Source organism: Camellia sinensis, chromosome 4, assembly GCF_055761805.1.
Source record: "Camellia sinensis isolate YWXY chromosome 4, ASM5576180v1, whole genome shotgun sequence".
Taxonomy (NCBI): Eukaryota; Viridiplantae; Streptophyta; class Magnoliopsida; order Ericales; family Theaceae; genus Camellia; species Camellia sinensis.
In genome coordinates, this window is record NC_138964.1 from 189,166,957 (window position 1) to 189,182,538 (window position 15,582).

A 15,582-nucleotide genomic window follows, 5' to 3' on the forward strand; every position below is an offset into this window, starting at 1 on the left:
GCAACTGTGAGGGCCACAACCCGAACGAAGAGCTTTCTAATTCAGGCAAAGGAGGCTAATCAGTTTGCAACTACGACTTTTGTTGCAGCTTCAACGAGGGCAACAAAAAATGTTATGGCCCAACTACTCAAAAAGGTAGAAGACTCCATTAAAATGGTGGAGTCTGCCCAGAAGAAAGCCTCTGCTGCAAACATGGCCATCATTAGGGCCATTGGGAGAAAGGTAATGACCCAAACTCCTGTTGATGGAAAAAAGGCCCATGTTGTTGAAAAAACAATTTCGGCCTACAACCCGATAGTTCTGTTCAGAGCACAAAATCGGTCAAACCAAATCTCAGTCAACTCTCAGGAGCCAAAGGAACACTCGTTGGCTCGACAGGGTTCGAATAAGGAACACCCGTTGGTCCGACAAAATAAGGAACACCCGTTGGCCCGACAAGGTTCGAATAAAGAACACCTGTTGGCCCAACGGGATTTGAATCAACATCAATTGGTCTGCTCTAAAAATGTAAGGACTGTTTTGAAAATTCATGAGGAATTTGCAAAAACGCAAATGGTTCCTTCTATGCCCCTAGGGGCTCGACTTGATATGTCATCGGGTCCAGTTTCGAAAAGACAAAGGCGAAGAAGAAATAAAGCCTTAAAGAAACTGGAACTAAGAACAGTGGCAACAAATGTTATAGAAGCTATTGAAAGGGCTCTCTCGAAAGATGAACGCCAAAAACAAATTGAAAGTCCTGTCTTTGTTGGAAAATCCAAGGTGGAAGAGGGTAAGCAACCCTTAAAAAATATTTCTACTTTGGTTGAACTATCTATGGAGGGAATAAGAAAAGGGCCTGTAACAAGGTCCATAACCCGTCAGGCTCAAAACAAAGCATCGCAGTCAGATGCTTCAAATATGAGTAATGTTGTGGGGGTTGAAAATCCTTTGTACGAACAAGATGATTCTATGTCGTTTGTTTCAACGAATATTGGAAACAATGAATTGAAAGATATCAACAAAGTCACAGTTATGATGACTGAGGTTGAGAAAGAATATGAAAATTCGCAGGTCCAACAAGACCAAAGTCTTAAGGAAAAAGTGGTGGCCCTACAAGAACAACTTGAGAGAAGAGAACGGGAAATGGCTGCTATGTTGGATCAAATGCAACAGTTGCAGGCCCAAATGACAGGACCAAGAAGTGCACCCAAACAAATGACATAATCTATTGTGGGGACATCTGTAGGCATACAAAGTACACTAGCCCTAGGGGGCAATGGTCCTTTTTACTCTGATCTAACCAGTGGTGGTATGAATCCAATGCTCATAGCCATGATTGATGATATGGTGAGGAGACAAGTAAAGAAAGTCAAAGAAAAAGATGATGAGAACTTTCGAATAATTACAAAACCTTACCCAACATGGGTAGATGCTGTTCCATTCCCTTCTGGTTTTTCCCAACCAGATTTCAAAATGTTTGATGGAACAGGAGATCCAAGACAAGATGTGGCTTATTTTCTTTCAAGGTGTGGGCCAATAGCCCAGAATGAGGCCCTGTGCCTGCAACTATTTGTCCAATCACTTGAAAGTTCTGCATTTACTTGGTATGCTAACCTTCCTGAGATATCAATCCTAAATTGAGATTCTATGGTGAAGGAGTTCCTTAAACAGTTCTGCAACACACAAAGGCGAGTTGGAGTACCAGAATTGATTGAGACCAAGCAACGTGACAATGAGTTTGTTACAGATTTCATTGCAAAATGGCGAGCTTTGACATTTGTTTGTCCTCAAAAGTTTACGCAATTAGAGTTAATTCGGATGCGTCTTAACAACTTCCGACATGAGCTCTCAACGGCTCTTATGGCTCAAACTTTTGAAGGATTCAATGATCTATGCACTAAAGCTCATGATATGGAGCTGCATCTAGCTAAATGAAGGAGGCCTAGGGCCGTTGAAAGGGTTGAGTCCTCGACTGCAGCTACAATCGAAACCAGAAAGAAGGGTCCCGTTGTAGTAAGGGCTAAAAAGCCCAAGGAATTTAAAAAGGTGACTATAAAAGAGAGGCTGGAGAAGAAATATTCTTTCATGGATGATCTAGTTGAAGACCTATTTGAAGATCTGTTAGAGCAAAAGTTGATTGCTCTCCCTGAGGTGAAAAGACCACATGAGGTAGGAAAGACCAACGATCCAAAGTATTGCCCCTACCATCGTTTGATTAGCCATCCGATAAAAGAGAGTTTTGTTCTGAAAGATAAAATTCAAGAACTTTTGGACTCTAAGATTATCGAGCTCCCTCCTCAAGGGAAAGCATCTGCTAACCCAATCACTATCGACAATGATAATGAAGGTGAATGGGTTGTTTATCAGTCAAAAAGCATGAAGAAAAAACAAAATGCCACAGTGAAAGCTAGAAGTGTGGTTGATTCAACAACACAACACAAGGGCCAAAAGTTTCCAAAAAGCAAAAACTAAAAGTTTCTAGGAAACAGAAAAAAGCCAAAGTAAGTAAGAGAAAAGGAAAGAAGAACCCAAAGAAAGGAAAAATGGGAGAAATTGGTCCCTAATGAGCAGTTAGAGCAAGGTCCCCTTGTCCCAGTCACATTGGAGGAATTTCTACCTTTAAAATTTCAATCTGTGGAGTTGCAGACATACTTTGATAAAAGAATGGAGGAAAAGTTTACTTTGGCCCCTTGCCTAACCATCATTGTTTTGAGTGATGACGAGGAAGATGAGGGTGAATTTGGTTCAAAAGTTAGGGAAGGAGATTGCATTACATCTCCTATCTACATACCTGACTCACCAAAGTATACACCAACTTCTCCAGAACACATACCAGCCTCACCAAAGTATATACCAGCTTCTCCGGAGTACACAACAAAAGCATTATCTCCAAAATATTCGCCAGTACCACCAATGTACTATCAAAGCACTCCAAAATATGTAAGGGAGCAGAACAAGGAGACATCGGGTGTAGGTCCAACTCTGAGCTTGTGAAAAAGGCGAAAAAATGACTACACTTCAAGGATGATGAGGTAAATGGCAGGTGTAATTCGGATGATGAAGTATGGAAGTATTCAAGTAAACAAGCAAAGTCATCTCAAGAGGATCCTGATGAAGATTGGGAACTTGACTTTTCGCCTGATGGTTCACCATACACATCCCCAGCTAGGACATACGATGGAGAAAATGACCAAGTGACCACTTTGACTTTCCTTCTAATGTCAGCACTGTGGATGTAAATTTTGAAGAGCGAGAAATACATATCATTCGCAATCTAGGTGATGATGATAAAGCAAAAATTGAAGCTAGAAGGGAAGCGGAACATCAGGCAAAAGTAACAGTCTCTTTGAAAGATGAGGGTTTTGAAGCCCATCAAAATTTGTGATTACTGAAAGAAATCAAATTTTTGGACACCTTTTCCCTAATTGGGTCGAATGGGTTCAGTTCCCACGAGGATATGCAGTACCTCGTTTTCCTTTATATAATGGGACAGGTTGTCCAAGGCGCCATTTGGTTCGTTTCCTTGCACAATGTGGAAACACAGTAAAAAGTCAGGTGTTACTTTTACGGCAATTCTTTCTTGTTTTGGAAGGATGGGCAGCAGATTGGTACTTCAACCTGCCACCTAATTCAATCCCAGATTAGGACACCATGGCTGATCGATTCTATAGGACATTTTATAAACCATGGCCAATAGAAATTGAGGTGCCAGAACATTTGGATGATGAAGGTACATCTTCTCAAACATATGATTTCATAGAAGGTACAATTGAGGAGAAGATTGAAACTGCCCTTGACCTTCGAGAGATGGGCACTTATCGCCCAAGGGATTTGTTCCCTTTATGGGTAGAGCAAACACCATTTCCTGAAGGATACGAACTTCCAAATTTTGTCCTATATGAGGGGTATGGAGATCCTCAAAAACATATTAGGCATTTTTTGAAACAGTGTGGGGAAACAACTCAAAATCAAGCACTTTGCCTAAAACAATTCCCCCTTTCCTTAGAGGGAATCGCCTTTGACTGGTATTACTCCCTCGATGGAGTCGTGGTGCCTAGTTGGGAGGCCATGAAGAATGGTTTTGAAGAATCTCAATGCTTTTATAGGCGTGACTCCCGGTACCTAAGAAATGGGAAAAGAATGCAGCTCTAGGAAGATGAAGAAGTGACTGATGATGATGATCACCCTGCAGCTGGACCAGTTAACATGGTCCAAATAAGTGATGGAATAAAAGAAGTTAAGGTCAACGAAAAGGCGGTTGCTGAAGTATGCCAGACTTACTTGACCTACCGGAGGAAATTACGAAATCCTCAGGACCCTCAAACGTCAGAAGTTCCACAGGTTTTGCTGGAGGAAAAACAAGTGAAATATGATGTACTAGCTCATCTAAAGAAAATTCCAGAATTGTTGAGCGTATATGATGCACTAAAAATGTCTCCAGAGCTTCGAAAGTCTTTAATATATGCCTTGTCCAAGCCAAAGGATTTCCACAAAGAAATCAAGGGTAGAAATCAAGAGAAGGCAATTACATGCATGGCTATGGTAACCTTTGGTGACAAAGACATGTGTGCTGAAATGACAGACCATAATCGGCCTTTGTTTATCACTGGGCTTATCCATTATGTGAAAATTTCTCGAATTCTGGTTGATGGAGGATCTGCGGTAAACCTCATGCCTCGGAGGGCCTTAAACTTATTAGGGGTTCGAATTTCACAACTTCGCCCAAGTCGTTTGGTCATTCAAGGATTTAATCAGAATGAGCAATGCCCAATGGGGAAAATTGAATTGTGAACCAAGTTTGGGGATATTGAAGAAAGCACTAAGTTCTTGGTTATTGATGTAGACACCTCTTACAATGCTTTGCTTGGGAGACCATGGATGCATAATCATCATGCAGTGCCGTCGACTTATCACCAATGTATTAAGTACCCGTTGTCTTCACCCAAAAAAGAGGGGACAATTGTGGCTGACAATGATCCATTTGGAGAAGTAGAGGCCTACTATGCTGATGCTCGCTTCTATACAAAAATTTCACAAAGAAAGGGAAAAGATGTGAAGAAGTCTGAAGATACTCCGAATGTCAAAGACGCTCTAGAGTCTACTCCAGTTTCAACAAAAAGAACTTTTCGATATGTGCCAAAGTCCGAAAGGAAACTGGGGGCAAAGGCTCTAGCCCCAATAAATCCAATTTTGGATCTCAAGGGTGAGTTCACGTTGCCATTAAGGAGGACAGAATGCACCTATGTGGAGAAATATAATAAGATTGTGGTCCCTTCTAAAGGAAAAGGTTCGAAACCCATCATATTCCACTCACTTGGAGATGTTGAACAGAAAGTGAAAGTTGAACAAGTGCCAGAAGAAAACATCTCGAGTTTTGAGAAGCCTACCTTCAGTGCAGAAATCACACAGATGTTGGTAAAAGTTGGTTTAGATCTTGAAAAAATACCAGGAACAATGACACCATTTGACTTTGTATTAACACCTTCACAAAGGCAGGCTATCCAGCAAGGCGGTATTATCACCGCCAGGACAGAAGGGATAGACTATCAGGGGGATGAGGAAAAATTTCCAGTAAACATGACTATCATTAAGATGTGTTGGAAAATGTTGACCAAGATAAAGCTCAACCTGCACCAACAGAATTTGAAGCAGGAGGCCAAGCCACCGTGGATGACCTTTATGAAGTAAATCTAGATGATCAAAGAGAAAACAAACCAACCTTCATTAGTGCAAATTTAAAAGAAGAAGAAGCTCGGCAATATATTTCCTTCTTACGGGAGTATCGTGACATATTTGCATAGGACTACAGTGAGATGCCTGGTCTTAATCCAAAGATTGCAGTTCATAAGCTTGCAATTCACCCTAAGAAACAGCCAGTTAAACAAACTCAGAGGCGAACTCGACCAGAGCTTACAGCCCAAATTAAAGCCGAAGTCGACAAGCTTATCAATGCAAGATTCATTAGGGAAGTCCAATATCCAACCTGCCTAGCAAACATAATGCCGGTCAAGAAAAAAAATGGTCAAATAAGGGTCTGCATTGATTTCCGTGATCTCAATGAGGCTTGTCCTAAAGATGACTTTCCCTTGCCCATCACTGAGCTTCTTGTAGATGCAACTACTGGGTATGAAACCTTGTCTTTTATGGATGGATACTCAGGATACAATCAAATCCGAATGGCACCTGAAGATGAAGAAATGACTGCATTCAGGACTCCGCGAGGAGTCTTTTGTTATAAGGTAATGCCTTTTGGCCTGAAACATGCTGGGGCCACGTATCAAAGGGCGATGACTGTAATTTTCGGTGATATGTTCCATGACACCATTGAATGCTATGTTGATAATCTTGTCGTCAAGACAAAGGAGAAGGAAAACCATATGGAAGATTTGAGAAGAATCTTCGAACGTTTGAGGAGATACAAACTCAAGATGAACCCACTAAAATGTGCATTTGGAGTTTCCCCAGGAAAATTTCTAGGGTTTGTGGTTCGAAACAAAGGGATTGAAATTGACCCTACTAAGATTAAAGCCATTGCTGAAATGCCTCATTCGTGAAATTTAAGGGAATTAAAGGGGCTACAAGGGAGGTTGGCTTATATCAGAAGATTTATTTCGAACTTGACTGGTCGATGCTTGGCATTCTCAAGATTAATGAAAAAGGGTGTTCCATTTGAATGTGATCAACAGTGCCAAAATGCTTTTAATAGTATTAAGGAGTATCTTTTGAAGCCTCCAGTACTCATGAGCCCAATAAAAGGGAAACCACTCTTGTTGTACATAACAACCCTGGATGGTTCATTAGGGGCACTGTTGGCACAATACAATGAGCATGGGAAAGAAAATGCCTTGTATTACTTGAGTCGTACTCTGGTTGGGGCAGAAGTCAGTTATTCTCCTATCGAAAAGACATGTCTTGCCTTGGTGTTCGCCTTGCAAAAACTAAAGCACTATGTCCTGGAAGACGAAGTCAAGTTGATATCAAGAGTAGACCCTTGAAATATATACTTTCACGGCCCATACTTTCAGGGAAAATTACAAAGTGGGCTGTAATTCTCCAACAATTCGCAATTGAATATGTTCTCCAAAGAGCTAAAAAGGGGCAAGCTCTAGCAGATTTTTTGGCAGCACATCCTATACCTGATGACTCACCTCTAGTAACTGATTTACCAGATGAAGAGGTTATACAAGTAGAAATCCAGAAAGGATGGGAGATGTACTTCGATGGAGCTTCAAGGAGTCCAGATGGCAAGAAGCAAGAAAATCCTAAAAACAATAAAGCTGGAATTGGAATTGTGTTTGTGACTCCAGACAATGCTATGCTTACCCATTCTTTCGCCTTAAGTGAAGGATGCTCCAATAATAAGGTAGAATATGAAGCTGTAATTGCTAGATTAGAATTGGCATTACAAATTCCTATTGAAGAACTCTCAATTTATGGAGATTCGAAACTGGTAGTAAAGCAACTCCGTGGAGAATACATTGTTAAAAAAACAAGTCTCATCCCGTATCATGAAAGGGCTGATCAACTGCTATCGCAATTCAGGAAAACACATATTTTCCACGTGAAGAGAAGAACAAATGCTCGAGCTAATTCATTTGCAAGTTTGGCTGTATCACTCACCCTACCAGATAGCAAAACAATTACTATCACCGTAGGTGAAAGAAGGGTGTTACAACCTTTAAAAGAAGTTTCTGACTTGGTTCCAATCTTGGTCGTCACCACGAAAGGAGAAAACGAGAAGGATAGGCGGGAACCATTCATAGCTTACCTCCAACATGGTAGGCTGCCTGAAGATAAAGTAAAAAGAATTGAGGTGAGACGTAGGGCTACCAAATTCGTCTCGTGGAAGGATGGGTTATACAAAAGGTCTTTGGATGGAATGTTCATGCGGTGCATAGCCAAGGAGCGTATTCAAGAGGTAATGGCAGAAATACATGCAGGTGTATGTGGGACACACCAAAGTGGTCCTAAATTACATATGCAGCTAAAACGGTTGGGATACTATTGGCAGACTATGATTGCAGATTGCATAGATTATGCTCGAATATGCCAAGTCTGCCAATTCCATGGGAACTTTCTCCACCAACCCCCAGAACCTTTACATTTAACAACTTGTTCTTGGCCATTTGCAGCATGGGGTATGGACATTATTGGTCCTTTTGTACCTCCATCTTCAGCAGGATATCAATACATCCTAGCTGCAGCTGACTATTTCTCAAAATGGGTAGAGGTCGTGGCTTTAAAGGATATAAAAAGCACAGTTGTCTCTGAGTTCATCCAAACCCATATCATTTACAGGTTCGGGATTCCATAAAGTATCATCATAGATAATGGACAGCCATTCAGGAGTGATGCTTTGAATAAGTTATTTGCCAAGTACAAAATCAAAAACAACCATTCGTTAAGATATCATGCACCTGCCAATGGTTTGGCAGAAGTTTTCAACAAGACATTGTGCAAAATTCTTAAGAAGATGGTGGATAAGAACAAAAAAGCTTGGCACGAAAAGTTACAAAAAGCTTTGTGGGCCTATAGGACTTCGCACAGAACTCCTACTCAAGCAACCCCTTATTCGTTGGTTTTTAGAGAAGAAGTAGTGTTACCACTTGAGGTTCAAATACCATCATTGCGAGTGGCAATACAAGAGTCCTTAATAGAAGATGAAAGTGCAAGAGTGAGGTTGGCTGAGCTGGAGACCCTGGATGAAAGAAGGTTGTATGCTCAACAGAACTTGGAAATCTACCAACAAAAGATGGCAATGCATTCAATAAAAGAGTGAGGCTTCGTTCTTTTAAAAATGGAGACTTGGTACTAATGGTTAGAACGCCTATAGTAGTCTCACGAAGAACCAAAGGAAAGCTTGAGCCCAAATGGGAAGGACCTTATGTGAATGAAAAGGTTTATTCTAATGGGGCCTATTTGTTGATAACGATGGATGGTGACAGAATCATTCCCCCAACCAATGTAAGGTTCTTGAAGAGATATTACCCTTAAGAAAGCCTGCTAGGTTGAAAACCCGAAAGGGCGGCCAAGGCAAAAGTTAGGGCAAAAAAAAAAATCACCAACGGTATTGTATGTGGTTAAACTGCTAAAATATCCCACCGAAATCTAAGGTGGTAAAACATTGGATACTACTGGCCCGCAAGAGTATAAACTATGTACGGCCAAACAAAAGAAAAAAAAACACACCAACGGTATTATATGTGGTTAAACTGCTAAAATATCCCACCGAAATCTAAGGTGGTAAAACATTGGATACTCTTGGCCCGTAAGAGTATAAACTGTGTACGGCTAAACAAAAGTCAAAAACCACCAACGGTATTGTATGTGGTTAAACTGCTAAAATATCCCACCGAAATCTAAGGTGGTAAAACATTGGATACTCCTGGCCCGCAAGAGTATAAACTGTGTACGACCAAACAAAAGTCAAAAACTACCAATGGTATTGTATGTGGTTAAACTGCTAAAATATCCCACCGAAATCTAAGGTGGTAAAACATTGGATACTCCTGGCCCGCAAGAGTATAAACTGTGTACGGCCAAACAAAAGTTGAATCCCAACAACGGTATTGTATGTGGTTAAACTGCTAAAATATCCCACTGAAATCTAAGGTGGTAAAACATTGGATACTCCAGACCAGCAAGAGTATAAACTGTGAACGGCTAAAATAAGACAAATCAATGTATTGTATTGAGAAATTTCATATAACAAATAAATCTATCACTGAGCGAAAATAGATAAATACATTATGTTCGGATGAATAAAAAAATAAAAGTGCATTCATTCATTAAGAGAAGCCTTGGCCCTTTCAAAAGCACGTTCCATAACACTGTGTTGTCCATTCTTCTTCTTGTGTTGGCTCAAAACATTCAGAGCAGTTTGCACGTCTTCTTTTGATTTAGAAACACTCTCGGAAGCTTGTGCAAAATCACACATAAAGGATGCATGTTCCGCTTAGGTGGATGACAATTCCTCTTCAAGTTGTTTGAGTAACTCTTTGGTTTGAATAATCCTTTGATTAAGACCCGCAATGTGCTCATCTGACTTGAAGCAGACAACTGTTCATGTTCACTAGAAACTTTGTCGAAATGAAGCTTCTTCTCATAGTATTGGGCCTCAAATTCTGCAGTAAACAAGTTTGAAGAATCTGCAAGTTGGGTTTTCAAAGCAAAGCGCCTAAGGAATATCTTCACCTTCTCGTAAAAGGAGATGAAGTCTACACCCAAACTCTTCAAAATCATGAAAACGTTGTTTGTTACAACAATCATGCCATTAACATCCGTCGTTGATTGGAGAGAAATAGTAAGACCTTTCTGAATATGGATGGTTGCTTCATTAGAGGAAGTTCCCAAAAGAAGGTTAGATGGAGCAAAGGGTGCTTCAAGTTTGTCAAATAATTTGTTAACCCCATTTGCTTCAAGTAAGTCTGCAAGAATTTGGGCCTTTTTCGAGGTATCAAAAGTAATGTCGTCTGTCTCTTCCAATGTGTCAGAAATAATTTCTGTGAAAATAGAAGGAGATACTCAATGAAAACATAGAAGGTAAAAACAATATATATATATATATATATATGAATGAAGTATACCTTGGTGTACAGCTTGAAGAGACTTAGGTGGAGGAGGAGACAAGTTGTGATTCCCACAAGTAGACCACGGATTTTGCAATGTGGCATGATCTAAAGAGAAAAAGGTTCCTTGAGTATGTATACATGATGAAATAAAATGAGATACAAGGAATGAATAAGAATACCCTTAAAGGTAGCCAATGGCATATGCAAGGCAGCTGGGGAAGTCTGAGGTGCAGTGCCTAAGAAAATGAGAGGTGTTAAAAAAAAAAAAAAAAAAAGAAGAAGAAGAAGAAGAAGAGGAAGAAAGAATTATACCTTTCTCTAATAGCTTGGATGGCTTGTTCGAAGAAGGAGAAGAAAAATCTACATTTGCTAGGGGCAATTTACTCATCTTAGTCGGTGTGCCATCTAAAAGAGGGGTGTAGTCATAAAACTCATCTTCACTCTCGCTACTTCCATTGAGAGAACAATCAAAAGATTTGGCAAGAGAAGGAATTTCAACACTCTTAATGTGAATACGACCCAAGGCAGTTAATTCATACCCGTCTCCCTCAAAGAGTTCTTGAATCATATTCTCATCTTTATCTTCAAGAAAAGAGTACAAGTATGTGCGAAATTGATCTATTGGGGTTTTGGTCGCTACGGTGGTTTGGGAAGTTCCTGTACAATCACTGACAAACATAGTCTCTGGAAAAAACTTTGCGAGACTAGAAAATTGGGGACCATAATCTACTTGCTCAAAGCTAAATCTCATTTTAAATTGAGAATTACGTATATCCTCGAAAAGATGAAGGAGATCTAAAACCGAGTAACTAGATCGAGAAGGAGCAATAAGTGGTCGACTATTATCCATTCTCTGAGGTGATGATGCTTCCAGAGCAATAGGTGAAGATGATGACCTAGCTCTAGAGTAAGAAGGATTCTTCGTCTTTCGGTCTTTAATTGACATATCCAGTTTTCTCTTACATGAAGATTTCGGCTGGGTATGAGTAACATATTGGAGCACGGTAAAAGAAGTTCCCAACCACCAACTGGCATAAGGCATGGTTACGTGAGAAGTAGATCGGGAGCTTGGTAACTCCAATGAGACTTTTGTACCACAGCATAGCATATGGCGCCAGTTGTAATAAATTTAGACCACTCAGAGGGCTGCCGACAAGATACATTAAGCGGTGTAGGGCACGCTTGAGCAAACCCAAATTGACGACCGTATCGGTTAGGGGAGTACGGTTCAGAAATGAAATTAAATCTCATTTTAAAAGTTAAAATCCCTTGCCTCAAAGATATAAGATAGCTAAGGTGGAAATGTGATATCCTTTTAGAGTCGACCAGAATGCCTGAGGGTTCACGTTCATGGGCAAGAGCCCTAAACTGACACTCCGTACGATAAGTTAGGAGAGAGTCCACAAATGGAAATTTATCAGTAAAAAACTGGGCAGGCGATTGGTTTCCAATAAACCCAAGATATGGCATGAAATGAATATCAGGGATCGGACAAGTCAACTGAGGATCCCCATGAGAGTAAGTCTTAACAAGATATAGTGAAATCAATCCAAAAAGGTAATGCAAAGGACCCTGAATATTTTCCTTCCCAGGTGAAGGTGATGATGCCATTTTACCAAGAGAATGATAGAGGTATGCAAGGACGGGGATGGCCAAGCTAAATAAGGTTCCACCGGCCATTTTGGTGGCTACATGAAACGTAGTCGAACGAATTTCCCCGGAAGAGTGAGGGAAGACAAATCCGCTAAGCTAGCTCGCCAAAAAATCAGAAAGATACACATCATCAGGAATTCTATCTTTTTGTTGAAAATCACTAATCGAAATTGGGGATTCGTCAATGAATTTGAAAGTCCAGTGGTTAAACTTCTTGGATTGAAAAGAGCTGGCATAAATGTTGAAAAGCCCACGGCACGCCTTGGATGTCTGGGACGAATATAAAATGTCATTGGACGGGGTGAACTCTTCATAAAACTCGCCACGGATAGATAGCCCACTAATGCGATGAAGGTCCCATAAAGAGATCCCAAGTTCGCCGTAAATAGTGTAAAAAGTGTTGGTGTCGGGTGACCACCGCTCTAAGAATCCTTTGAGCAAGGAGACATTCCTAGCATAAGCAAATTGGGATACGTAGATTGCAGCATAAATCTCACACTTCTTCAAAATAGTGGCAAATGTGGAAAGAACGTCATTCAACCAAAAAATCCATTTAGGGGATTGCAAATGGGTAGAAATGCCGCGGACATTAAAAGAATTACCCCACTTTAATTTTTCATGTTTCATTCTCTTAAGAAGAGTATTAAATTCAGAGCAGTCAAGGTCTTCAGAAAATGGACAGAGGATTGACACAGGGAATGAACCGATTGATTTGGAGTGCCCTTTCTCGGGAATCTCAAAGCAGTTTCAAATTTCTGTATAGATCAAGTCTTCGGAAGCCGTATGTAAAGGGATGTAGGGGTCCAACTTGGTAGATGACAATAAAGTAGTGATAGGTTTGTGCCGAATTATTTTCGGACCAGATTTATCCAATACATCCCTCTCGTCACGTCGAAGATATTCAAGTGTCTTTTCCATGCTTCCTAAATAAAAAAAAGAGGTTAGTGAAGGCAAAATGTCATAATATAAAGAAATTGACGAAAGCCCCTTGCCAAGGTTTCAAGCCATTAGGGTGAAGGACGCATTCACTGCCAAGGATTCAAGCCGTTAGGGTGACGGACATTCACTGCCAAGGATTCAAGCCATTAGGGTGAAGGACACAATCACTGCCAATAATTCAAGCCATTGGGGTGAATGACACATTCACTGCCAAAGATTCAAGCCATTGGGGTGACGGACACATTCACTGCCAAGGTTTCAAGCCATTAGGGTGACGGACACATTCACTGCCAAGGATTCAAGCCGTTGGGGTAAAGGACACATTCACTGCCAAGGATTCAAGCCGTTGGGGTGAATGACACAATCACTGCCAAGGATTCAAGCCGTTGGGGTGAAGGACACAATCACTGCCAAGGATTCAAGCCGTTGGGGTGAAGGACACATTCACTGCCAAGGATTCAACCCATTGGGGTAAGGACACAATCACTGCCAAGGATTCAAGCCGTTGGGGTGACGGACACATTCACTGCCAAGGATTCAAGCCGTTGGGGTGACAGACACATTCACTGCCAAGGATTCAAGCCGTTGGGGTGACGGACACAATCACTGCCAAGGATTTAAGCCATTGGGGTGAAGGACACAATCACTGCCAAGGTTTCAAGCCATTAGGGTGAATGACACATTCGCTGCCAAGGATTCAAGCCGTTGGGGTGACGGACACAATCACTGCCAAGGATTCAAGCCATTAGGGTGAAGGACACAATCACTGCGAAGGTTTCAAGCCATTAGGGTGAATGACACATTCACTGCCAATGATTCAAGCCATTGGGGTGAAGGACACAATCACTGCCAAGGATTCAAGCCATTGGGGTGAAAGGACACAATCACTGCCAAGGATTCAAGCCACTCATTGCCATTAAGCTAGAAGGGGCAATGATACTTGCAAACAAACTCTGATGCCTTGCGGTTGCCTGTAAAAGAGGGAAAAAGACATGAAATAATCGTTGACCAAAAAAAAAAAAAGGAAATTAGCCATCATGATTCGTACAATTAAAATTCACTTGCACGAATCACGAGGGGGCAAGGCTGATTCGACTTTTAACAAAAAAAATTGGCCAATTGTACAAAGGATTGCTACTAATACAAAATAAAATAAAAGGTAGCAAGCTTAAAAAAAAAATTGTTCAAAAAAAAAATCATAAAAAAAATCTGCTACACAACACAGCAACAAACAGGTTGCTGCTGTAAAAAAAAAAAGGGGACTGTCTTTGCAAAAATTTGCTAAATAAATAGATAGTTTGTTCCCCAAATGATAGGCAAAGCAACCTGTGTTGGTTGGTTCTATCATAAGAATATAAAAAATAAAAAATAAAAAAAAAGAAAGAAAAAAATTCTTGATGCTTATAAAAAATAAAAATAAAAAAGAGGGCTTTTTTGTTTGTATAGGGCAAGGACTTTCTTTGGGCTAGTTAAGTTTATGATCTAACAACAAAATATATAAGGGGCAGCAGCTAAAAGGGATTGCCGTTTTTTTTACTTGGTCTTTGTTTGTTAGAGTATTTGGGTCTAGCAAAATGGGCCGTCTTTGTTGCCATCATATAAAAAAAAGTTTGTTTGGTCTGATGACTAGCAGCAACAAGGAAAAAATGGGGCAGCAATTAAAAAAAGGGGCCGTAGTTTTTTGTTTTAGGTTTGTTGTCTAGCAAAAATGGGCTCTCTTTATTTCTAGGCCATATTTGCCAATGGCAGCAGGTTATACACAAGGTTCATATGGGTTATAAAAAGGTTCATGAAAATTTTCAAGGGTTATAAAAAAGGTTCACAGAGAAGAAAATTTCTGCCGGAAGGTAAAAAAAAAGAGAGCAGATTAAACTGTGAAAAAAAAAAGGTCTTTGGGCTAGGAAAAAAAAATCTGCTGGAAAGGCAACAGGTTTTTTTTGTTCAAGTAAAAATAAAAATAATAAAATAATAAAAAGAAAAGAGGCCACAGCTTTTGTTATGAAATAAGGCAGTAGGTTATTCATCCTTTCAAGAAGGGTCTTAGTTGGGACTACTTGGACTTAGGGTCTAGTAAAAATTTTTGGGAAGGGCTGTCACATGGTGATATACATGCTCAAAGAAAATATTTTATGGAGAAGAAAGCATACCTAATTTAAAGGAGTTTAAAGAGATTCTTTTGAGTCTTCTTTAAAGTACAAGAAGAACAACTTTTGTTGGAAAAAGAAGAAAGATAATGGATGGAAAGTTGCTACTGGAAAGTTGCTGGAAAGATACTAAAATAATGAAGACCTAATATGCAGAGAAAAAAAGAGAGGCTGCTGGAAACAATCTGTTGGGAGAAAAAAAAGCTACAAGGAAAATATATGGGCTGTATCTTTTGTATACTCAAAGAGCAATTGCTGCTGGAAAGATACTAAAATAATGAAGACCTAATATGCAC

The 15,582-nt window shown here is 40.2% G+C and overlaps 1 protein-coding gene across 1 annotated transcript; it reads left to right on the forward strand.

The window, feature by feature from the left end:
• Nucleotides 1-6,886: 6,886 nt before the first annotated feature.
• Nucleotides 6,887-8,293, forward strand: LOC114256071 (uncharacterized). The gene has a single exon (XM_082923943.1). It carries the CDS (start codon nt 6,887-6,889, stop codon nt 8,291-8,293), a length of 1,407 nt encoding a protein of 468 aa, XP_082780069.1.
• The last annotated feature ends 7,289 nt before the right edge of the window (nt 8,294-15,582 follow it).

What these genes read in the sequence shown, in the direction of transcription:
- LOC114256071 (XM_082923943.1), top strand. Translation starts at nt 6,887, where the DNA reads ATGTCTTGCCTTGGTGTTCGCCTTGCAAAAACTAAAGCACTATGTCCT.